The sequence below is a fragment of the Epinephelus moara genome, chromosome 18, assembly GCF_006386435.1.
Source record: "Epinephelus moara isolate mb chromosome 18, YSFRI_EMoa_1.0, whole genome shotgun sequence".
NCBI classification, from domain to species: Eukaryota; Metazoa; Chordata; class Actinopteri; order Perciformes; family Serranidae; genus Epinephelus; species Epinephelus moara.
In genome coordinates, this window is record NC_065523.1 from 25,783,203 (window position 1) to 25,810,148 (window position 26,946).

The window sequence follows — 26,946 nt, forward strand, 5'->3', positions numbered from 1 at the left end:
TATAGTATGACATCCAAAATATGATAAAAAAAAAGTCATAGTATACTATGACGTCCAAAATATGATAAAAAAGTCATAGTATAGGATGACATCCAAAATATGATAAAAAAAAAAGTCATAGTATAGTATGATGTCCAAAATATGATAAAAAAAAGTCATAGTATAGTATGACGTCCAAAATATCAAAAAAAAGTCATAGTAAAGTATGACGTCCAAAATATCATAAAAAATGTCATCGTATTGTATGTCAAAAAAGTCATAGTATAGTATGTCCAAATAATCAAAGTATAGTATGTCAAATAAATCGTAGTATAGTATGTCAAAAAAAGTAATAGTATAGAATGTCATAGAAAGGTCATAATATAGTATGTCAAAATAATCATAGTATACAATGTCATAAAAACTCATAATATAGTATATCAAAAAAGTCATAGTATCTATAAGTCATAGTATAATATGTGATAAATAAGTCATAGTATAGTATGTCAAAAAAGTCAGAGGAGAGAATGTCATAAAAAAGTCTTTGTATCGTATGTCGAAATAGTCAGTATAGAATGTCATAAGAAGTTATAGTATAATATGTCATAAATAAGTAATAGTATAGTATTTCAAAAAAGTCATAGTATAGTATGTCAAAAAAGTCAGAGTATAGAATGTCATAGAAAAGTCATAGTATAGTATGTCAAAAGTCATTGCATAGTATATCAAAAAAACTCAAAGTATGGAATGCATAAGAACTCATAGTATCTTCTGTCAAAAAAGTCATAGTATAGTATGTCAAAATAATCAAAGTATAGTATGTCAAAAAAGTCATAGTATAGAATGTCATAAAAAAAATCATAGTATAGTATGTCGAAAAAGTCATAGTATAGTATGTCAAAAAAAAGTCATAGTATAGAAGGTCATAAAAAAATCATAGTGTAGTATGTCAAAAAAGTCAGAGTGTAGAATGTCATAAAAAAGTCATAGTATAGCATGTCGGAAAAGTCAGTATAGAATCTTATAAAAAGTCACAGTATAATGTGTCATAAATAAGCAAAACTATAGTATTTCAAAAAAGACACAGTATAGTATGTCAAAAAAGTCATAGTATAGTATGTCAGAAAAACTCATAGTATAGTATGTCAAAAAAAGTCATAGTATAGAATTTCATAAAAAGTCATAGTATAGTATGTCAAAAAAGTCATAGTATAGAATGTCAGAAAAAAATCATAGTATAGTATGTTGAAAAATTCATAGTATAGTATGTCAAAAAAAGTCATCGTATAGAAGGTCAACATAATCAAAGTATGGTATGTCAAATTAATCGTAGTATAATATGTCAAAAATGTCATAGTATAGAATGCCATAAAAAGTCATAGTATAATGTGTTATAAATAAGCAATACTATAGTATTTCAAAAAAGTCATAGTATAGTATGTCAAAAAAGTCAGAGTATAGAATGTCATATAAAAAATCCTAGTATAGTATGTCGAAAAATTCATAGTATAGTATGTCAAAAAAAAAGTCATAGTATAGAAGGTCATAAAAAAATCATAGTATAGTATGTCGAAAAAGTCAGTATAGAATGTTATAAAAAGTCATAGTATAATGTGTCATAAATAAGCAATACTATAGTATTTCAAAAAAGTCATAGTATAGTATGTCAGAAAAACTCATAGTATAGTATGTCAAAAAAAGTCATAGTATAGAATGTCATAAAAAGTCATAGTATAATATGTCATAAATAATTCATAGTATAGTATGTCAAAAAAGTCATAGCATAGCATGTCAGAAAAACTCATAGTAGAGTATGTCAAAAAAATCATAGTATAGAATGTCATAAAAAAAATCATAGTATAGTATGTTGAAAAATTCATAGTATAGTATGTCAAAAAAAAGTCATCGTATAGAAGGTCAACATAATCAAAGTATGGTATGTCAAATTAATCGTGGTATTATATGTCAAAAATGTCATAGTATAGAATGCCATAAAAAGTCATAGTATAATGCGTTATAAATAAGCAATACTATAGTATTTCAAAAAAGTCATAGTATAGTATGTCAAAAAATTCATAGTATAGTATGTCAAAAAAAAGTCATAGTATAGAAGGTCATAAAAAAATCATAGTATAGTATGTCAAAAAAGTCAGAGTATAGAATCTCATCAAAAAAATCCTAGTATAGTATGTCGAAAAATTCATAGTATAGTATGTCAAAAAAAAGTCATAGTATAGAAGGTCATAAAAAAATGATAGTATAGTATGTCAAAAAAGTCAGAGTGTAGAATGTCCTAAAAAAGTCATAGTATAGTATGTCGAAAAAGTCAGTATAGAATGTTATAAAAAGTCATAGTATAATGTGTCATAAATAAGCAATACTATAGTATTTCAAAAAAGTTATAGTATAGTATGTCATAAAAACTCATAGTATAGTATGTCAAAAAAAGTCATAGTATAGAATGTCATAAAAAGTCATAGTATAATATGTCATAAATAATTCATAGTATAGTATGTCAAAAAAGTCATAGCATAGAATGTCATAGAACAGTCAGAGTATAGTATGTCAAAAAAAGTCATAGTATAATATGTCATTAAAAGGTCATAGTATAGTGTGTGCTGTACCTCAGCAGAAGCCATTACTGCACTGCTGGAGGTAGGTACAATCAATGTCAAACAATGTCTCTCCATTTCATTACTCCTAAATGTATTTGGCTTAAAAGTGGAAAACTAGAATGTAATATGCCCTTCTCGTAGGCTCTGTCGTCATATATGTATAAGTATGTCATAAAAAAGTCAGTGTGTGCACTTTTCGTGTGTGGCCCTCAATCAATCAATCAATCAATCAATCAATCAATCAATCAATCAATCAATTTTATTTATAAATCCCAATATCACAAATAACAATTTGCCTCAGAGGGCTTTACAGCATACGACATCCCTCTGTCCTTTGGGCCCTCGCAGCGGATAAGGAACAGGAACATCAACAGGAAACATGATAAATTAATAGTAATCCATATGACAACATGATACATAGAGAGACAGAAAGAGAGAGAGAGAGAGACACACACACAGAGAGACAGAGAGAGACAGAGACAGAGAGACAGAGAGAGACAGAGAGAGAGATGCAGGACAGACAGTAATGATAATAGCTTACAACAACATTAATTTAAGTAATAATATTACAATAATAATTGTGGCTATTGTGGTACAATATGTTGTAGGTATATATTAATATATGATAGTATATTATGTATGTGACAATAATCATATGTGTATTATGACAGTAGAAGTATGGCTAATGATAACAGCAGCAGCAGGAGGCATCAGGCAGGACCACGACAGCAGCACAACCACACACGTCACACCATCCAGGCACAGCTGCGATATGAGGTAACCTGCCAGACGGTGGAGCACAAAGGCTCTGGAGAAGAAGCCGAGTTAGTGACATGCAGTAACAGGACATGAGTGTTAGCAAAGGAGAGAGAGGAGCCTGATAGCTGAAGGCTCTGATTGCTCTGAATCATACGTTGAAATGACAGTCATCAAAACTTCAAGAACCCCAGATCTAAGATTTTTGTTTCAAAATACTGGAAGATACAAAACAAATCAGTTTATTATACCTGCAAAGGTGGCACAATGTGAAAAAATGACAAAAATTGAACATTTTGGTCATCATCAGCATGTCGGCATCATCTCTGCACATGGAATAAATGAATACTTTTTGCATTTTAAGAGCCTCTTCTACTTTTTCTGTCAGTGTGAAGCCAAATTTAATATGAATAGCTGCTGTAGGGGATGAGACTATAAAAGCAGCTCTGCAAAGTACCATGTGACAGAAAAGTCTGAGAACTAAACAAGGAACAGATACCCAGGAAAACAGGAACAAATCAAACCTAATTTTGCCTCTACAGAAGGGAGCATATTCTCTCTCAAACACGTTAAGTGTGGCTCTGAGTTCTCACTTGACTTGATTTGCTGCTTGCAAATTGCAGGTGTGAAACTATGCCGCTAGTTGTTCTTTAACATCACCAATCCAGGGTTAAAGTACCTTGAGCAAGACTTCAGCTATTTATGCACATAGGAATGAACACACACCACATGTTTCCCTCCATTTATTGGTATCATATAGTCACCATCAGTCCCATGACGAACAGGGTTTATCAGTCAATGACATTACTGCTGCATAGATAGGAACGCTTTTACGATGTATTCATTATTGACTCTCATAATATAGGCCACATGAGGCAGATAAGGCAGAGGCGTGCTCTTTGTCTGGGGAAAAAAAAACATGCTTTTGAGCAATTAGGAGCCTGAAAATCATCAAGTCAATGACAAGGTCAATGAGGAAATGTACTATTACCTTCTTCATGAAGAATGATTTGAGCACCATGAGGAAAAATTTAATTCACTTCTACTGTATCGAGGTGGAAGCCATGGATGGATTACTGAACGGTATTGGCTCAGGCTCAAGGGCCCCAAGTGTCATGTGCCACCCCCCACCCCCTTGCCTTTACCTGCAAAATGTCACTCACACTACTGAAACACGTACCAACCAGGAGAAGAATGCAACAAAGAGACACAATAAAAGGCCACAGTGTTTCTAAAGAGACCAAGAATAGACTCTACACGACTAAAAAAAGTCACAAAATTACCTCAGAGAGATGCAAAACAACCAAAAAAGACAAAAATTAAATCAAAATACACAAAATGACCAAGGATGGATTAATGAACAGGTGTACCAGGCACACAATGTCAGGGTGCCCCCCTGGCCTTCACCTGCAAAAAGTCACTCAAGTTAACACTATAACCAGGAAGAAACTCGGTTTGTTATGGTGAAGAGGGAGCTGAGCCAGAAGGCGAAGCTTTCGATTTACTGGTCCATCTACGTCCCAACCCTCACCTATGGTCATGAGCTCTGGGTAGTGACCGGAGGGATGAGATCACGGATACAAGCAGCGGAAATGATTTTCCTCCCTGGGGTGGCTGGGCTCAGCCTTAGAGATAGGGTGAGGAGCTCGGACGTCTGAAGGCAGCTCGGAGTAGAGCCGCTGCTCCTTCGCTTTGAAAGGCGTCAGTTCAGGTGGTTTGGGCATCTGACTAGGATGCCTCCTGGGCGGCTCCTGCTGGAGGTGTCCCAGGCACGTCCCACTGGTAGGAGGCCCCGGGGCAGACCCAGAACACACTAGAGGGATTACATATCTTGTCTGGCCTGGGAACGCCTCGGGGTCCCCCAGGAAGAGCTGGAAAGCGTTGCTGAGGAGAGGGATGTCTGGGGTGCTTTGCTCGGCCTGCTGCCCCCGTGACCTGGCTCCGGATAAGCGGATGAAAATGGATGAATGGATGGATAAAATGACCACAAAGAAACACAAAGAGACACATTATTACTTCAAGGACACATAAAATGACCACAAAGAGACTAAAAAAAAGACACAAAATCACCTTAAAGAGACACAAAATTACCTTAAAGAGACACAAAGAGACTAAATAAAGACACAAAATTACTTCAAAATGACCAAAAAAGACACAAAATTACTTCAAGGAGACATAAAATGACCACAAAGAGGCTTAAACAAAGACACAAAATTACCTTAAAGAGACATAAAATGACCACAAAGAGACAAAAAGAGACTAAAAAAGAGACATAATTACCTCGAAATGACACAAAATAACCAGAAAAGACACATTATTACTTCAAGGGGACATAAAATGACCACAAAGAGACTAAAAAAAGACACAAAATCACCTTAAAATGACACAAAATTACCTTAAAGAGACACAAAGAGACTAAATAAAGACACAAAATTACTTCAAAATGACCAAAAAAGACACAAAATTACTTCAAGGAGACATAAAATGACCACAAAGAGACTAAAAAAGACACATAATTACCCCACAGAGACACAAAATAACTACAATAAGGGACGAAACAACCAAAAAGGAGCACAGAACACCTATAGAGCTGCAATATGCTACAAAAAAGGCAAAATCACTACAGACAGTTTTGCTCCTGTGTAGGAGAGATGGTGTGACCTTTTACATGTCTGTGCCCAGGGACCTGTTGTCTCATAATCCACTCATGGTGGCAGCAAATAATCTCAGATGTGATTATGATAACATCAACATTTTTTGCATCTTCAAATACTGTTTTATGTATTTTTTTCTGATGAAAAAATCTTATATTCTTAGCTGTCACCACAGGGCAGCAGCCACAAGGTGGCAGCAGAGTGCTGATGTAGTAATTAATGACAGCTTGATCTCCAGTCAGTCCGGAGCAGCTCATTACCTTCCACTGTGACAGACTGACTCTGGCTCGGTGGAATAAGTGCAATTAAAAGCATCTTAGTCTTTTTTTTTTTTGCAGATTTTTATTTATTTACCTGTGAAGCGTAGTTTAAGTTTTTGTCAGATTTTGATTAGTTCAGCATTTTTTTTATAAAATACTAAGCCTCATTTAACACTTTAATATTTCCTAGTCTACATTATAAAACTACTTTCTACAGTCAACTGAAACGTAAATGACTGAGAGCCATGACCACGACAGCTCAATAGCTGAGTCAAAGCTTTTTTTTCCTTGCTTAGGTATCACATGTCACCACTGGGCCGTGCAGCTTACAGTAGGGAAGTACAGGCACTTCCTTCTTCCTACCACACTGGTTGCACTCAAACCAGTAAGTCTTATAGGAAGTCGGATAATCGTGGCGATGGGGATCCAGCAGCCTGCCAGGGACTGTTTCAACTGACTTCTCTGCGCTTCTTTCCACGGCCAATGTGCCCGAGTTTAACCAGTATAACCAGACAGCTGTAGTGCGTAAAAGTGGTCGGAGCGCAGCCCTGTTTCTGCCACAATGGCTGCGACGTAGCGCAACTTTTGGATCCGCGGTGGATGAACGACAGAGCTGAGGTGCCGCAAACTTTTACACACTTGCAGGAGAGGAGGACAAAAAAACAACAACATGAAGAAACAGTTTAATCGCATGAGGCAACTTGCCAACCAGACTGTAGGAAGGTGAGTGTTTGTTCTATCATCATGCATTGTTGCATGTTGATGTCATGCAGTTATTGTCTGGCAGGCCAGCACTTAGGATTTGTCCGTTGTTTCTTCATTGTCATGTGTCTTCATGTTGAAGGGCTGGGCCATGTTTTTGCGTAACTCATACCTGGATAGTTTAAGTTTGAGGAAAGTGAAGCATCCGTTTGCAGTTGGGTAATGTCAGAAAGAAACTAAACCTGCCCACATGTCACATGAACTTTGATTTTTGGAGCAATAGGAGGAGTTTGAAAAGGTTAATGGGTTTCCATATGTCCTTGCTTAATTATTATTATTCTCTTACTACCTATGTGAGGACTTGTAGTGTGTCTGTAAGTCCCCACAGTTATCTTAATTTTGATTGCTGTAAAATTTCAATTAATAGCCCGGGCAACCGGCCTTTATTTGAGACAGGCCTTTAATTCCTTTCACACAAAACTGTTGCTCAGCAAAGACGGGAAATAGAATCACATTGTTTATTTAAACCAGTGTGAATATTACTCAAAAGTAGGCTTCAGATAATATATCCATTATGAATCATTCATTTGATCTAGCTCCAACAGAGAAAACGTGAGTTACAGCACCTGACATGCAGACACAACATCACTTTATTCTGTTAAAACAATACACACAACTTGCATTAATTCTTATGAAAAACCCTTTTGACTCTTTTGATCAGTGGACCCTTGCGGACCAAAGAAATTTTAAATAACGTACAGGGTAATTGAGGCATGGACATGTAATTTGAGGTAGCCACCAACTGGTTTTATACATCTGAAGAACTTGCGTTATTGATTAATCTGCCCATTATTTTCTCTATTAATCGTTTTGTCAATAAAATGTCAGAAAAATAGTGAAGCATTCCCTCTGTTACCTCCGACAGACCAAGGTGACATCTTTAAATAGTATATTTTATTCAACCAACAGTCCAAAAATCAAAAGTTATTCAGTTTTTTATCATGTATGACAAAGAAAAGCACCAATTTGTCACATTTAAGAATCATGAAAGCAGCACATGTTTTGGCTTTTTGCTTAAGAAATGACCAAGATGATTATTTGGTTATCACCTAGTTGACAGTTAATTTTCTGTGGATCGACTAATCGATTAATCAGCTAATCGATGCAGCTCTATTACCTTAACGAAATGTCCAAACAAAACTTTTTTTTAAAAAATTTAGATGCAAGAACCAGCTGGCAATTTTGCTCGATGGAAAAGCTAAAACGTCTAATCAGTTATCAAAATAGTTGCTGATTCATTTTTTGGCACATTGTTTGAGCTTCAGCCATTTTAAGGCAGATGCTATTTACACCAAGGTGTACATATGCTGTTCTGCTTAAGTTTATATAAACAACGTGCATTCAGTAGCTTTATACATCCTAAAAACTGAAGTCTCCTGTGTGATAATACTGCGCTTAATCCACTTAGCCACCACGTTTTACCTCTGCCATGGACTATAATCCTCTTTATTCTGCGTCACATAACTTTCTGGTCGTACGTGTGTGAGTTTTTTCTCGTAAATGTACCACTTTAAATTCAGAGAATATCCGAGACTGGCTACTACAACCTCTAACTGTAACCTTTTTGCCCTTATCCAAACCACTTCCAGCCTCGACACATCGGTGCAAGTACAAGCCCATTCACAGCATGCATCCATAATAATGGGTCGTAGAAATGGTTGTGAATAGCCGAATAGCTGCAGTGTGGCTGTGGCTGTTCTCACTTTGGTGCAAATAGACACTCCACAATATTCATTACATGTAATTTGTATATCTATATTGCAGAAGGAATACTGCTCTGCCCGGGGCCCTCTACAACTTTGGGCCCCACATTTCACTCCAGTAGAGGTCTACACAGTATGTTAAATTTGCTGTTATTTATTTCTGCAGTTGTAGTCACACACACACACACACACACACACACACACACACACACAAATATCTATACCATTTCCTCTCCCTTCATCTCCGTCCCCACAGGGGTTTCCAGCCCTGTTCTCTATCAGCAGCCACCACTGAGACCATGTCTCCAGTCATTACTGCATTAACAGTGTCTGCAGATGATGCCCTCGATATGTCTCTCCAAAATGACTTTCCAACCAACAGCCCGAAGCCACTGGCCTCAAATTCCTCACATATGCTCCTCCATATGTTGTGTAAGAGCACTAACACTCCACTGAGCAGAGTGACAGCTTGCTCACTGAGAGGCAGAAGTGTTTGCAAGCACACACCCCTCCGCTGTGGATTACTGCTGGATACAGGGAAATCCTTTGGTGCCATTTGTAGCACTGCATGACTAAAGCAAAGTGGGAGTGATGATGTTATATGAATAACTGCTTGAGATAAGCCTCTTTGTGTTTGATAAAAAGGTGTGTAGGGTGAAACCATGTAGTCAGTGATCACTGGAAGTAACCACCGCGGTCGAATCAGTGTTTCAAATGCCAAGGTATAGGTTTTCCCCAATCTTAATTTAAACCTAGCGTCAGTGAAGGGAAGCAATTGTTTTTATTAATTGTTTGGTGGATGAAATGTCTAAACAAAAAGGCCAATCGCAACTTCCTAGATCCCCAAGTGACGACTACGAACACCTTGTTTTGGCTGACAGAACTTTGAAAACCCCAAATCCTCCCAAGACAAACTGAAGCATTTTCTCATTATTTTGCGTGATAAATGGCTTAAACCAGAGATAGATAGCCAATCGTTGCAGCTCTACATCAGCATGACAACACAAACCTAAAGAAAAAGTGTTAAGTTACATCATCATAAAGGTGTAGGCCCATCTTTAGATTTTTGTGATGGATTATTTTGCCTATACTGGTTTCAGAGGAGTCTGTTTTCCATCACATGATCCCTCTCTCAGGACACTGTTTTCAATCTGTTTCCATGAATTTTAAGTCCCATCCCTCCGGACATATAAGCCAAATTAAATTTGAATGGACTCTAAACCGATTGCCTTTGCTACTGCTGCATGAGGGCCACTCTTTATCTCTTTCACAAACCAGTGAATTTGTCTCCCCCGTGATGATGTGGTTCTCTGTTTTGGCAGGAAGGGCCGGGCACGGAGGGTTTTTGTGGAGTAAGCATTTCCATGGTTGTTGACGGGGACACAGCAGAGGGCTGGAAACGTCACACAGCCACAGAGGGGTGTTTTTATAAAAGAGGAAGCCAGTTTGATTTGCATGTAGTTGTTGCAGTGTGGTTTGAGCTTGAAGGGCAGTTTACGAATCAGTGCATACATGTGGAGAGATAAGCTCACACAGAGGGCTTTTAACAAAACTTTGATTTGGGATGAAAACGCTGGCAGTTAAACATCATCTGATACATGAATCTGAACAGGTTTTTAGTATTTGGACTCTGATACGTTTTCTTACAGGCGTAGTCATCAAAAGTCCATTTACACAACACACTCTTCTTCTCTTTCTGTCTTTCTGTTGTTTCGCTCCAAGTTTTTTTTCCGGGTCTGGGCTCCAGCACTGTGGGAGTCTATTCTTAGAACAATAGCTGCTGGCCAGAGTTGAGCTGCACTCCAGTCAAATCAATGCTGATTCAATATTGATAGGAATCTAAAGATCGCTCCTGTAGCGAGCCAGTAAAGCCTAATGTGTAATGCGATCATGTAGATGAGTGTGGAGGTATTCTGGCTCCAAGATCGTATATCATGCCATCACATAGATGCAGCACATCTATTTGTTGACCTGTTAAACAAGCTGTGACTTTGTCATATAAATAAATGGCTTCTTTTTCATCTCTGTCTGGATTAGTGCTGCATGAAAGTCATTTATTTGTACCGATTTTATATACGCTCTGTTTTAAACATTAGTTTCCTCTCGGCCTGGAAAAACACGTTGCTTAGGATGTGATGCTGCGTATGTTAAACAAATTAACAAGTTGTAAAAAACAGACAGAAAAAAAGCCCTGTATATCAAGGTAGAAAATTCAAGAAGCCGCAGTGTATACAGTTCAGAGATGGGCTGGTTATGAGTGCTGAAACAATACCTGCATTTCTGTACCAATATTTAAACTGTACTTTTTGTCAGTACTTTTCATTAAAACACACAAAAAAAAATTCTACAAAACAAAAAGAAGCCAAAGTATTAAATGTGGTCTAAACACAAACAGTCAAACTTTGCCTTAAAAAAATCCTTAATTGTCAAAATTTCTATTTAAATCCAGAACTATCCAATCAAAGAATAAGTGAACTGGTAAATGGGCTGCACTTGTATGGCACCTTTCTAGTCTTTCGATTACTCAAAGGGCTTTTACACTACATGTCACATTCACCCATTCACACACATTCACACACTGGTGGCTGAGGTTTCCATACATGATGCCACTTGCTTCTCAGTAACTATTCATACACTCTTACACAGGGCTGGAACAGCCATTGGGAACAATTTGTATTGCAGCTGGTGCTCAGCAGTTTACCTCTGGATAAATCAAGTCTGATCTTAACTAATGATTATTTTAGTTAAGTGGCTCAGAGGTAGAGGTTCGATCCCCGGCTCCTCCAGTCTGCATATCAAAGTATCCTTGGGCAAGATACTGAACCCCAAATTGCTCCCGATGGGTGTTCCATTGGTGTGTGAGTGTGTTAAAAACTGAGTAGCAGGTGGCACCTTGTATGGCAGCCTGGGCCACCAGTGTGCGAATGGGTGTGAATGGGTGAATGTGACGCGAAGTGTAAAAAGCACTTGGAGTGGTTAAAAGACTAGAAAGGTGCTATACAAGTGCAGTCCATTTACCATGTATTGATTTGATCTATCAGTTGTAGGGGTGTAAATCACAAGTTTCAGTACAGTCAAAAATTATTGATTCCTTGGAAAATGATTCAATCTTTGCTCAATTGATTCGATCGTATAGTTGGCCATTATAAGATTTTGATTCAGTTCAGTCCGGGGGTCTGCGATTGATACTGCTTACCATTATTGCTAGCACTGTTTAAATGTTTAGGAAGCAGATGTGCTTAGATGGAAATGGTGATACAGATTTGCCATGGGAATTTCAAAATAAAAGCGTATCTTTAAGATGACAATATCAATATTCTCACTTTGTGTAGATTGATGATATTGGATTTTTGCCCACTTGATCAATATATAAATCCAGATAGATGTACCCCTACACTCTTAATAGATTGCTCTCTTGTTTAATCGTTTGGTCAATATTCTGTTAGCAAAGAGCCAAAAATGTCTGTCAAAAGATCCCAGGGCTGGTGTTGTCACGATACTGGAATTTCTAACTTTGAACAGTACCTCGAAAAATATTGATATTCGATACCATTTTCATTAACAGAGGGAAAATTGACATTTGGGGCATACAATTTAGATTTTTATTAAAGGATAAATAGGTTGTAAAATGACAATGATGACGGCAGAATGATTGTAGTAAACATTAACAATAAGACAGGGTGAGAAATCGGAAGGTGACACCAGTGAAAATATGAGTGTTGAAACCATAATAAATATTCAGAATCGATATGGATTGATTTAAAATTTTGACATTAGCCAGGACCCAAAGTGACGGCTTAAAAGTGTCTTGTTTTGTCTGTCCAACTGTCCAAAACCTAAAAATATTCTGTGTACTATCATGGAAGACCAAGAAAACCAGGTCATATTCACATTTAAGAGACTTAAAACCAGTGAAGTCTTCAGTTTTCAACACTTTGTGCTCCAATACAAAGTGTCCTCATTACAGTATGATTGCCAGTACTTAAACTGTGTGCCAAACAGCAAATCATTGATCACATACAATGAAGAACTCTGTGCAAACAGAATCTTTGATTAGTTAGACAAAATATTCTACTCATTGTGAGCTGGAGTCAGTCGAGAGCAGCCAAAGGCGTGTTCGAATAACGGTGAGGATATTTCAAGCATAAGTGAGGTAAGCCTGAGTCTGTAGGGTGTAACTTACAGCAGTATTAGGTAATAGCTCTTGTGTGGGAGAGGGTTAATTGATCCCTGTGAGATTTAAATCTATAGTGTGGGCCTGCTCTGGTGGAGAAAGGGGAGAGGTCTTCAGGGATTTGTGTGTGTAGATGTAATACGTGTGTGGTCGGTGTATTTGTGAGATATCGACAGAGTGAGCGATGTGCTCGTTTGCTCGTCTCACTAGCTCAGCAACATTAGCAAAATGGGTGGAAATCTGCTTTGAGAGTTAGAGGTCACATTAAGACACGTGCATATCATATTTCAGAACAGGTTTTGGCATTTCAACATTTCCTAGATGTTTTGGAGTGATGTCACTGACCTGTTTTCTGCAGACTCCACCACAATGCGCAGTGTGTTCAGTGTGTCTCAGACGTCAACAAGCCACTTGGCAACTCCCACCCTCCTCCACACAAATACAAACACCTCCCCCCCTGTTGCCATAACAAACAAGGTGCAGATGACACTAGAGGAAGTGTGTGTTCGGACAGGGTGGAGGAATCCGACAGGTCCATCATGGAAAACATCCTCAGGCACGAGTGGTGATGGGCTTGTGCATGTGTGCATACATGTCGAGTGTACAAAGGTACCCACATAGTTCAGCCGGTCTGTCATGTGACAACATTTCAGTGTGGATTTAAGCATATTATGGGCTGTGTAATTTTGCCACAGGCACGAACTGCAGACAGGTTGGGCAAGAAAGACTTTGCTGCATCAGTTTGATGGTCTTGTTTTCTGTGTGCTCATCAGTTTATCTCAGTTTAACAGCAAGTTAGGTCTTGTTTAGTTGAAATTCAGCTTGTGATATATAAGAAAAGAGTGCAGAGTGAGACATGTTCAGATTCTCCATGTTTTTTAGGCATATAATTCAATTTCATCATCATAGGACAGGTGTGTGTGGGGCTGGGTAATGGTACTCCATACCTTTTAAGGTATCAACTGAAATAACCCAGTATCACAGAGATACCTACCCAACTGTCTTTGTCCAGGGGGCCATGTTTGCAAAATGAGAGGAGGTCATGGTCCAGTCGCAGCAGCCCCTGTTCTAGGATTTGAGGACATTCAGGGTTTAGCCTGGACCTCTGTCAGGGGGTACCGTTGAGAACTCCCAAATAGTGCTGCAAGGATTAATCGATTAGTCATCAACTAATATTATTATGCCAACTAATATAATTATTGATTAATCTGTTTGTCATTGTTAAAAAAAAGAGTAGAAATTCTCTGATTCCAGCTTCTTAAGTGTGAATATTTTCTAGTTTCTTTACTTTTATATGACAGTAAACTAATACGGACGAAACAAGACATTTAAGGATGTCATCTTGGGCTTTGGGAAACAATGATCAACATTTTCACCATTTTCTGACATTTTATAGACCCAACGACTCATTTATCAATCAAAAAAATAATCAGCAGATTAATCGACAGTGAAAGTAATCATTTGTTGCAGCTCCAACAAGCTCTATTATGTTGCTTTGTATACACTATGGCACCTAATTTATATTGAAAGTACAAAGAAAATCCCAACATAAATCAATTTATTTTCATTATGAATAGATAATGTTTTGGGGGCCACCTGGCACCCTGTCACGGCCCAGATTTGGCCCATGGGCCCTAAGTTAAGAGTCACATTACCTGAATTCGATCCTTTTTGTACACAGATCTGGAAAAAAAATACTATATGTATGGTTTCACTCACCACCAATCACCACAACTGTTCTTCAATATAATGCAACACGTGATTGGTCCACTACCACAGCAGCTACCACCCTTACAGTCGGTGCTGTGGTGAAGTCAGGCCTGGTGTATTTGATGGAGATGGCAGTTATCACTTTAAGAGTACCGGTATTGGTACTTGGTATTGTAATTTTTCAAACGATACCCAGCCTAATGTGTGTCCCTTAACTCACATCCTCGGATTGTATTATTATTATTATTTGTTTGGTTGTTTATGGTGTTGTGTTTTATCTCTGTATGTTGAAGATGTGTTTCTCTATCTGTATTTTATATCTCTATTTGTTGTCAGTGTTTGACGTTTGGCTTCATATTTGTGTTTCCCTCAACAGGGCGGAGAAAACTGAGGTGCTGAGTGATGACCTCCTACAGGTGAATATGACTTCCTCTTCTCTATCATTGTTCACATACATTACCTGTTGTTCATGCACAGGCTGTGTTTGAAGGGCTTTGGCATTTTTCAACCTCATTTTCTCATGATTTTGTGTCTAAGTGACTAATGGGAACAACAATTTCTGAAAATGGTCCAGTATTGAGTGAGAGGGCTGCAGCTGGCAGCCATGAAACAGCCTGCATCTGCACTTGGTCCATTTGTGCACTTTCAACTTGTGTTTTTGCCACTGACAGGCTCAGATTGTTATTCTAAGTGTCTGACAACATAATGGAAAGGATCCAGACAAAGATAAATCTTTTTGTTGAAGAGTAAGATCATTTTTGTTTAACCTGTAACAGCCTTGAAATTGCTAGCGCCAAATCCACCAGATGCCATTTAAATAAACAGTAATTTTAGCTTGTATAGAGACAGAATATGTTAATTTCTAACTGTGTGAGTGAACACTTTCCCTGCCAGCGTTTTATTTATGATTTAATTTTTGATCATATTATCTTTCAAGACCCACAGAAGAATTTGTCCTATGAACATGTAAACAGTATGAAACTAAAGAAGAAACCTTCTGTTTTTAAACACAAAAACATTTTATTCTATCCTATTCCATTCCTTTTTCATCAACACTTGAATTTGTGCATTTTCAAGTACAGAATTTCATATTACATTACATACTTTTTTTTCTCATTTTTTTTATGTCAATTTGAATTGTATAAATGACAATAATAATAATAATAATAATAATAATCATAATCATCATCATAATGAAAGTAATATTCTCTTTGAGTTATAGGGGAACACATTGTCACGTTCATTGTCAGTACTGTTGTCTCCCTCTCCTCTGTGTGTCACTGTCACCGTCGCGGAGATCCCGTTTCGTCCCACCACACTTGTTTGCTTCTTCGTCCAAATCGGATTCAGAATGTTGATCAAAACAGGAATTGTCAGAGTCTGAGTCCATCATCTCCACGGCTTGCGCAACCGTAAACTTTTCCATGGGTGCTGGCATTTTCGAGCCATTTACGAGCTGCTACGTTTCTGTAAACAACATCTGCTTCCTGTTTCCAGCGGATCTCTTTCTTCGTTTGTTTTTGGACATGGCACAAGATGTGCAACCCCCTATCTTAGAGCAGTGAAAACACGGATTGCTGGAATATCTCGTCAATGGCAGGGAAGCATTCTGTCAAAAATGACGGAAAATCTCAGCAATGGTGGGGATAGTGCTAAGGGTTCATTTCAATCAAGTCAGAGTTGGTGATTGTTGGTGACATGGAAAGATGAAACAAGATGTTGTTTGTTTATTTTGTTCCTGCCGACTTTTAATGAAGTGTGTTTAAATTCACATGGATGTGAAAATATGCTGACTCTGTACATGCTAAAATTATTTTTTATTTAAATGCAGTCTGGTGGGTATGGCAATAGCGATTTCGGGGCTGTTTCTGGTTAAACAAAAAGGATCTAACTCCTTAACAATGCAGTCTATCTCTGTAGGCTCCTTTCCATAAAATGTCAAACAACTAAAATAACAATCTGAGTCCGTCAGTGGCAAAACCAAGCACTTTTAGGGGACCTACCAGGGGCGGCTGGCCAATAGAGGGCGATAGGGCGCCGCCCCTTCTTGAGCCACAAAAGAAAAGAAAGATGATGATAATAAATGTATGATTATCATCATCATTGTTGTCATATATACACACACAATATATTAATTATTCTGATCATTTTCACTTGAAACAGCTCGTCCTGCCTCTGAATATCCAATCAGAGGCAGTGTGAAGTCACGTTCCGGTCACGTTGAAGTCACGTCACTCTCATAGACTTTAATGTAAAAGGCTTTTTTTTCTAAATGCAGGCACTCCAATGCAATCTCTATGGGTTCCGGGAGGGCTTGCCCCAACGTGTTTTCGTCATACGTAAACCACCAAGTATCATTCATGTGCTCCTCGGATGGTCCGATTTCCCATGTCGGGAAGTCGTTCTTACTTCATTGTGTGTTCATGAGCGTTTAGGTGGTAATGTGGAGACATCATGGACATTACAAAGAAGATGTGTTGTATTTTATCACTCAAAATGTTTAAAAAACACGTCGTCAACCGTTTCCACTGAAATATTGCTTTACGGTCGGAAACTCATTTTTCCGATTATTCCGACATCACATGAGGCAGCGCCACTGCGCAGCGGTCACATCCAAGATCAACATGGCTAACGTTTCCAGCTGATCCAAGAGGCTTTTTAACCATATAGGTTATAAAGTAACGACGCATAGTGCGTCCAAATTCACACCCGTTCTTCTCTATGGATATTCTCCGCGACCATTAGCGAGAAGCCACACATCACGTGAAACAGCGGAACCGGAGCGCAGGACCGGAGCTTTCCAGTGATCACACACATCATTGTGCTGTCATCCCATCACGCTATAAATCCAGATCAATTGTCTACAAAATAAAAACCTGACGAATTTCTTTACAATCCATTATACAGATCTTGTTATCAGTCACTTCATATAGTGAGGAATATCGTATCTTACCACGTCTTAGGCTTGCGTGTGTTTCTCCCTGTCTATCCACATTTGTAGTCCGGCTTTCAAGATGCAAATATCTCCATATTGTCCAGTTGACACTCCATCAAACTTTGTATGACAAGACCAGCCACTTCACCTTTGCGCACCCAGACAACTGTAGCCTAATTATGCATGCATGACAGGGCAGTAGTCACCATATACATTGAGGGGTACACGTCCCCCAATGCCCAAAATGCATTTTGGGCATGGAGCCGCCACTGGGACCTACATTGACGGTGCACAAATGCCCTGAGTGGTTACACTGCAGCCTGTTTTGGACTTCCGACTGCAGACCTCTCACTTAATACTGGATCAGTTTCATAAACTGTTGTTTCTGTTAGTCATTTAGACACAAAAACATGAGAAAATAGGGCCCAGGTTGAAAAATACCATAAGTACCCTTTAAGAAGTCATTTTCTGGACGAGTAAAATGCGGAAGTTATCAAAGGACTTACAAGTTCTCCTCTCCTGCTCTGTTAAAGCCATCATGCCTGAGCTGCTTGTTGATGCCAAGTTTCTCTGCAGTCTTGGAGTACAACTGCTGGTATTAAAACATTACTGGGGAGTCTTTCATTCAGTAATGCCTCGCCAGCTCAGGGGTTTGGCACTGCAGGGAAAGCAACTCATGGTTTTCCACTCAAGGCGAACCCTGGCAATGTTCTGTTATCTTGAAATCATACTGGATGCATGTGCGAGTGTGTGTGTGTGTCTGTATGTGTGTTGGGGGATGGGAGCCCTCGGGGCTAGTTAAACTGTGAGGTCACTTCTAGGAAAAGAGTGTGAAGAAATACAGGAGAGGATGAAAAAGACGGAGCGTGTTTACTGTAGAAAGGAGCTTTTGTGGAAGGAAAAGTAAAGGTGAAGTCTAAAGCCTCTTATTCAGTCATGGGAGTCAAAGTTTTATGACACGCAGCAGTGAACTATGAACTCCATGCTGTTTGCACACACACTAACACATAATACGAACACTTTGTGGTGAGAAAACAGATTATTTCTTCAATGAATAAGCAGAAATACATCAAAGAAGCTGTTAGGGCTTGTGTTTTTTTGCTTTAACAGTGGCAATGGTTAAATTTAGTCATATTTTACACCATTGTGCCAACAGCACAGCGCACAATCCGACCCAACCCTTCCAGAGAATGCTTTCCCTCGTCTTTGGTCCTCGTCCTGAACGACAGGAGCTTTGTGCTGCGTTAGACATTCCTTTAGCTCCAGCTCTCAGAGAGGAATGTGATTGTCAAGTGGTCAGCATAGTGGAAGTAGCTCGGATGTCTTCTGGCATAACAGCTTGAGCTCCAAGACAGATTCTGCAACCTTGATTACAGTCATGCTAATAAAATGTGTAGACCAGTGGATCAGTGTGTGCATTTAAATTCAGTCACACTAGCTGAGAAAGTTTTTCCCCTCTTTCCAAACACGAGCAGAGGAAGAATAGTTTTTCCTTTCCCCCCTCCCCAACACGCTCCCACACCCCCTTCTCTGAGCCGTCCAACTTGAAACTTGACTCTATGATCTTCATGGTGTCGTAGTAGTCTTTTCTTTTTCCATTTGTTTCCACAGTCCTTTGCATCGGCTAAGGCATTTGTCTTGTTTGGACACGTCCTGCCGCAGTGGGAGAGTCGAGGAGGCTCATACAGTAGAGAGAGTCAGGCTGGAACTGGTCCCATAGCTCAGTATTTGATTACTACTCACACACAATGGACTGTTGTTGTGGATACTGGAGCAAATTCATATCTGATGCTGTATGTGTAGCAGGTATCTGTCAGATAATCAGCTCGTGAGCTAAGCAGACAATGACAGCGCTCACTCATCCTGTTAAAGGAAGAGTTTTTGTAAATACACTTACTGGCTTTCTTGCAGAAAGTAAGATGAGAAGATCAATGCCACTCTCATGTCTGTATGCTAAATATGTTATGTTAGCTTAGCTTAGCATAAAGACGAGAAACAGGAGAGCTTTGCAAGGTGGGAAATGTTAAACCAGTGTTTCCCAACTCTTGGGTCGTGGTCCACAACTGGGTTGAGGGTCCATTCTGAATGGACCGCATGTGACTTGCAAACATGCCAAGCTTGTAAAAAAAACACTTAATTTTGAAGTACAGTGAATTTACGATGCAAGCTTTTATTTTGAAGTGGCATTTCCTGCAGTAGTACCAGTAAATAACAGACAGCTACTTAACGGAGACAGCAAATTTTTGCTGAACGATCATACACAAGTTATAACTAAGAGAACAAATAGCATAATCACAATGTTTGTTTACAATAACGTCCAGGTGGAAAGCCCCTGCGTCACGTACATAAAATGAAACAGCACTGATCAACTGAGGTAGTGTTTGAGGTAGTGTCAGCCAGCTACAAAAAGGCCCACTGCAAAAAATCAGTTTCAGTTTAAGTGTAGACTATATGTTGAATATTTTCACCACTTTACCTTGCCCTTTCAGAAAGGGAATTGAAGCTGTTAGCTCAAAGCCACCAGCCTCCACTGACAACAAAACTAATTTTATTTTGAAGCACATGTGAGTTGCTTGTCTGTTGCTGCCTTGACAAGTTTTATAACAAATATAGTCCCCCGTCCACAGTAGTACATGCTTAGCTTCTGTGCTGGTAGATTTGGTTTATTAAAGACACGAACAAAGCAACACATTACATAAAATAAGCACAGCAGAATTGCAGAGAGGTCGGACCACCATGGTTAGCTATACATCTTTAAATGTTACAGTTATGGTTGAAAATGACAACAGAAGTAAACAAGTTAGTCGATTTATATCTCTACAGTTCAAAACAATTACCAGGTGTCTACCAACTCAGAAATGTCAGCACAGTGTCACAGCGATTCAGTCTATAGGCATGCTGTGTGATTTCAGAAAACACCTTCTGCCTGTGCTGGCTGCAATACGTGTTGCGGTCACGGATGCATCATAAAGTCCCACTTCTAAGATAAGCAGACACAAGTACGACAAAAAAGGGGATTTCTAAACTACTAATGTAAAATATCTTATTAAATGAAGCATATGAGAGAAAAAACATGCATGTTGAAGCTATTTAGACAGTGTGATGTTTAGATATTGCTCCAGACAACTAGGCTACTGTCCAATTTGCAGTTGATGTAGCACTCACAAGTTGCCCTGTTCTAATACTGTCACAAAATAATCACATTATCAAACATTTTGCAAAGTTGGGGCATTATTGATCACACAGAGGCAAAAGTATTTTACAAATACAATGAAAAGGGTTAACTTGGCTCTGGCTGAAGCTAACAAAATCTACCAGCACCTCCAAAGCTCACAAATTAACAGGCTATATCATGCTTGCTTAATGAACACAAAAACCGAAGTGTAAAATTGACACATCATGGTTTTACAGGGGGTCATGTGACTGGACATTTCATAGCCAGTGGCAATAACTTGCTGGTCCTGGCCAATAAAATCCAAAATGGCATTTTGACGTTTTTACACTTTGGTTTTTGAACAGATGAAGCAAAATGAGATATGATGTGCTAATTAGTGATGTTTGAGGCAGTCGTTCCCAACTAGTCCAGCCACAGGGTCCAGATTTCTCCTTAGTCATGAGTTGAAGGTCCACACGGTTTGAGATATTCACTGTCATACTTGCGTTTGGCCATGTCGCTGAACTAGTTTGCTGGCAACACTGCGACTACCTGAGGGGGCTTAGTCTCTGCCTGTGAGCTGACCTCCTCCTCTGTCACATCCTCCTCCTCGTCATCATCATCCACCTTAATATTACTATCTTATCAGGCTGTCTGAGTTATGAACTAATATTGTGCAGCCCTGTTTTTCTCTCTTGTTGCAGATGTATTGCAGGTTACGTCACTTTTTCTTCACTGTTTCTTGGTCAAACAGCTCTCTTAAGGCTTTTGTTAGATAGTTGGATTAAAGTTTCAGTGTCAGCAAGTAAACGAAATGGAAACATTGTGAGGTTGTATTTATTTTTAAACGTGACGAAGAAATACAGACGTGGTATGCAAAGGCCCTCAGAGGTGCTGAAAGACAGCTTTTGTCACCTTTAAAAAGAACCAGGCGAGCTGTTTCTTCCGTCTCTAGTCTCTATGCTAATGAAAGCTAATGGGGTGTTGGCTGTCGCTTCATATTTAAGTGACAGATGTGAGAGTTGTGTCACTCTTCTCATCTAACTCTAGACTATAAAGAGGAGAAGCGTATTTCCCAAATGTCAAACTATTCCTTTAAGCAAACTATTCAGCACGAGATCCTGTTTCTGCTCTGTCATCAGCTAACCAGACAGTTAGCCATCCTGCCAACAAGGTCAGCCAGCCCATCAGTTCACCAGCGATCCCGTCTGCCAAAGCTTCTCAGAGCCAGAAAACAAAACTGTACCCTCCACCCTCCCGGTTCCTCTGTGACTCACTAAACGTTCCACATTTTTTTGCCGTGGCAGGTCAGAGGTCGTCAGCTCGCTCTGTTTACTGTTTTCATTGCCGTCTGGAAAAAAAAGATGGCAGTAACTGTCCTGTAAACCTTTGGACAGCTCCATAACTGCAGAGGCAGGCGGAAGGGATTGTGTGTGTGTGCTCATGATCAGGGAGTTTTCCTGCTGTTTTTTTTTTTTCCTCTCTTCAACTCTATGACTTCAGTTTGTCAGGGTGTGTGTGTGTGTGTGTGTGTGTGTGTGTGTGTGTGTGTGCGCGCGCAAGAGTCTGTTTCCATAATTGAGTTTCTCCCAGAGGCAAGACCTCTCCTTGTTAGCAGTCAGTAAAGCTGCCTGCATGAGATGTGAAGCTGGCTAATTGAAGGTTATGTTCATCAGACTTCTATTTTAATGAGTCATTATGTTAAATGGAGGTTATAGAAGTGTTTTCCAGTATTGAATCAATGCCAGTACGACATAGCGCCATCATAACGGCGTAGGTAAAAAGAAATGACAGGTCATTTCACAACGTAAATGGTGCAAAACAGGTTGCAATTTAATATCAGAGGCATTATATTTTGTACTATTGGTGTGTGACTCGAGGGTCTTTTGGTGTACAATCATGGAAAATTCAATAGAGACAATCTGATCACCCATTGTCTCCAGTCTGCGCCCACACTGAAGTCACTCAGGCCTCTTTCTTTCCTTCTTGGCACCGAGCGTTGGAGGTCTGGATCCAATCGAGCCGTCACCAGATAGAGCTAGACTTCCATGCATTAATCAGAGCAGGGGATCAGCTGAATGGTGAGCGAATCAATTGGATCCAGGCAAGGAGGCCAAGTCCAGCTGTGGCCTGGCATGGAGCAACAGCTGCAGGAAAGAGGGAGGAGAGAGGAGAGGAAGAGGGAGGTGGGAAAGTGTGTGCGAGTGCAAGGGAGAGCCCGCCGTAAAGAGAGGATAAAAGTAAAGGAAGAAGAGTGAGAGCAAGATGAAGATCAGATGGCAAATGACGGGCTCTTAGATGTAGTGACACAGCCGGATGTTTACACTGAAACAGGAAGAGGAAGTGGATACTTAAATGACATTTGCAACAAGTCTACATTGGATTAATTGTCTTTAGAGACCATACAAGTGCTTTTGCTTGCTTAACTTTAAATGCCACAGTGCAACCAGCTACAGAAATTCAGGTTTTTCTTTGTACAGTGTCAGTGTTTGTAGTCCTCTGGGATGTATTTTTGAGAACAACTTTTGAGGAACTGATAAAAACACTTTGGTATATAAAAACTGAGGAAATAAAAGACAGTTAAAATGAACTTAAACTGAACTAAAATCAGGAAATGCTCTCCGATAAAAGCGTGTTGTAAGAAGGGATTTAAAAGAGATCACTGACTCGGCCTACCTGATTTCTGCAGGCAGATTGTTCCAGAGACAGCAAATGCTCTGTCCACTTTAGTTGTCAGCCGGGCCTCTGGAACCTAAAAACACATCTCTGCCTGAGAACCTCAAAGTACATCCCAGCGTTTATGGTACTAGGAAGTTGGAGAAATGGCTGGGAGAGAGACAATGAAAAGCCTTAAAAGTAATTAGTAAAGTCTTAAAATCTATTCTAAAACATACTGGGAGCCAGTGTAAAGAGGTTAAAACTGGGGTGATGTGATCACGTCTCTTGGTTCTGGTTAAAAGCCTGGCAGCTGATTCAAGCAAGAAAAGAGGCTGTTGCAGTAACCCAGGCATGAAGAGACGAAAGCGTGTAAAATTCTCTCTGTGTCTTTAAAAGTTAACATGGATCGTATTTTTGAATTTTTCTCTAAGATGATAAAAACATGATTGCACAAGCTTTGTGACCTGCTGCTCAAAACTTAAGATACTGTCAAACCAGACTCCAAGATTTCTTGCAACAGGTTTGATATGATCCAACAGGGGACCAGCCAAACAGGATCTGCTTAGGGCTTAAGTTGACTTTTATTTCATTTTGACATTTTCAATGATATAAAGTAACCTAATCTTACTATATAATGACGAAAACTCTGTCTGTGTGTCTGTCCCACGTTTTTCTACTCACTGACGTGGTCAATCTATGTGAAACTGCACATAGGCATTGAGGATTGGCATAGGTAAAAGGTGACAAAGCTACCAGTGGGTATGGACTATTGTTTTTAGATTGGTGGATCGTTCAAAACAGACGCTCCTATTCTCAATTGATTTTCCAGAAAATGTACCATAGAGAACTTTATACATTTTACCCACGCCCGTTGGATTATTCTCTAAAGCACAAGTTTTTAGCTGAATCACCATGTAATGAAAGTTATATTCATTTGGTCTTTTTTTCCCCAGACGAGTCTCTCGTCTATGAGTAAATGCACGCTTCCTTCTCCGTGGTGAAACAGTTGGCTGGTGTGGTTTGGTAGAAAGAAAATAGTTCCTACATGAAATTGCTCATAACAAAACAGTCTAGATTAGGGCTAGGCGCTATGGACAGAAATTTATAACTCAGTATTTTCAGGCTGAATGGCAATATGTTATGTATATATATATCTCTGTATTTCCTACAAAATGGGCTGTGGGAACATTATTTATAAGTAAGGGGTTAAAGTAGCAAAACCACCAAGTGATACTTTACTGCTCATGAAGTATAACCAGTAGATCAGGCTCCCTCAGGCCTGCAGTTACAATGATTCATCTGTCCTACCTGATAACATCTCATATCCTCATATGTCCTTGTATGTTGAGACAAAGAAGCATCCCTGTTTGTTCAGTTCAGACCACTATCTATCAGTCTGTGTTACTTATCTCCCATGATTCCTTCCATCTGGCTGTCGGTGCCGCCTGTTGTAACACTGCACGCTGCAGCACAGAGCTAGACAAACATCACAGACATCTTCCATCATGTTTTAGTAACAAGAGCACGGTGGGAAGTTTAGAGATGGATGTACACTGCTGTTTTGATTTGTAGCCCTCACCTGGGTGTTTTCTGTTGAACAGGAAACGTATGTGTGTGTGTGTGTATTCTCTACTCACTGTAGGCCTGTTTGGTTTGTGCTAGTTTCATAACATTTTGTGTCTTGTGTGCACGCACAGATCGAGAGGCGGTTGGAGCTGGTGCGAATGGTGTCGCACAACACACACAAGAGGCTGGTGTCCTGTCTGCAGGGTCAACTGGGCACAGACACAGAGAAGAGACATGTAAGAAGCACTCATTTACTCTTTGCTGCTTTTTCGTTCAGCTGCATCACTGTAGACTCTTGCAACAGTCCTTATCTTATCATCATAGAGATCCTGACTATGTAGCGTGTTGCTAACACGCTACATAGTCAGGATTTCCATGTAAAGCTTTTCCATTTTGCTGTAAGAGTCACTGTGCAGCTGCTAAATGAAATAAGGATGAATCACTGTGACACTGTTGTCGGTATTTGGAAGGACCTGCTATATTGTGCTATGAACACATAGCATCTCCTCTTATATAACACACTGATATGAGAGAGACTCAGGAGAAAAATATTCAGCGCTGACCTCCTGCCAGCTTCACTATCGCTGAATAACAGACCGACCTCAGCCACACACACAGTAAAACAGACAACACACTGAGTAAACATCCACAGCTTACATGATACTAATGGCAAGATTGACAAAGATTGTTTACAGTAATTACCTTAATCCTAACTGCTGATCATTTGGTCATGTTTGTACCACATTTTTTTTACATCTGTAAATTTTATTTGCTGGTCTGTTTGCAGAAAAAGCTGCCCCTTACAATGCTGTCCCAGGCCATGCAGGAGGGAGGCAGTCAGCTGGGAGACGAGGGTCTGATTGGGTGAGATGCCTCAAAAATATCTCAAAAATAAATTTGATTGATCCTCATTAACCAAAGTTCAACATTAAAAATGATTATTTGAGTGGAAGGAATGTAAAGAGTCTCACAAGGGGCCATAAGCAGATTATGAGACAGTGGACCCCTACGCACAGACATGCAAGAGGCCCCACCACCTCTCCCACATAGGAGAAAGACACACAGACCTTGTAGCTGGTTAGCCTCATTTTGTTGTTGTTTAGCGTCTCTTTGTAGTCCTTACGCATCTCTGTACGGTCTGTTTCTAGTCATTTTGTGTCTCTGTGTAGTCATTTTTTGTCGTTTATTGATTGTTTTGCGCCTTTTTGTAGTTGTACTGAATCTCTTTGTAGGTGTTTTGTGTCTCTTTCTGGTCATTTTGCATCTCTTTCAGGGTTTCCCACACACTCATTGATTTGTGGTGGTCCGCCACGATTAAAACACCTGCCACCACAAATAGATTTTCTATTTTTGTAGCTGGACTGTTCATTAGGAGAGCTACTGAAATATGTAGACCGTTTGGTTATTTATTGCACCACACTTCCGGAGCACACTCGAGGCAGAGGGGAGCAGCTGAACGTCAGGTGCATTGAAAGTGAAACCTAAAAATTCATTCTGCTCAGTCTAAAAGTTTGCTTTCACTCACAAACAGCTGCTCCTCTCAGCCATCGATCTGATCTGATCTGATCAGCTGTGAATTATTTACCCCACAAGTCTCAAGCTGCGGCTGATGGGGAAGAAAAACAAAGCCTGTGATGCGTTCATGGACTCCCAGAAACCTCTGAATTTAGAGACAGGACACAGAATGATACAAGGGGACACTGGTATTTAAAAGAAAAAGAAGCATACATATACATTAATTATGTGGGGACCACTATCTTTCTGGTCATTTTGTGTCTCTTTGTAGTTCTTTTATATTTCTTTGTGGCCATTCACAGTCAGTTCAAGTCACATTTTGCAGGTGAAGGCAGGGGCCCCTGATACTTTGGCCTTTTGGCCTGTGCCTGGTAGGCCCATTCAGTAATCCATCTATGCAAGGGCCCTCTTGTGCATATGTGTTTTTTTTAATATATTAAAAAATCCACTGGGAGAAAAGTATTTATAACAGTCATATTTGTAATATACATTCCTCTGTGTGTGT

General features: G+C 39.4%; 1 protein-coding gene across 5 annotated transcripts in view; it reads left to right on the forward strand.

Annotated features, from left to right (window-relative positions):
• The first annotated feature begins 6,558 nt into the window (after positions 1-6,558).
• arhgap17b (Rho GTPase activating protein 17b) overlaps positions 6,559-26,946 on the forward strand; it is a 39,396-nt gene continuing 19,008 nt past the window's right edge. For 2 of the 5 annotated variants that reach the window (XM_050068496.1, XM_050068497.1), the window contains exons 1-4: positions 6,561-6,987; positions 14,990-15,029; positions 25,058-25,162; positions 25,714-25,790. In XM_050068496.1, coding sequence (XP_049924453.1) covers positions 6,935-6,987; positions 14,990-15,029; positions 25,058-25,162; positions 25,714-25,790 — 275 coding nt within the window. In that variant the 5' untranslated portion in view covers positions 6,561-6,934. Of the gene's footprint in view, positions 6,988-14,989; positions 15,030-25,057; positions 25,163-25,713; positions 25,791-26,946 lie in introns of all 5 variants that reach the window. The other 3 variants (XM_050068494.1, XM_050068495.1, XM_050068498.1) reach the window with 3 other exon arrangements.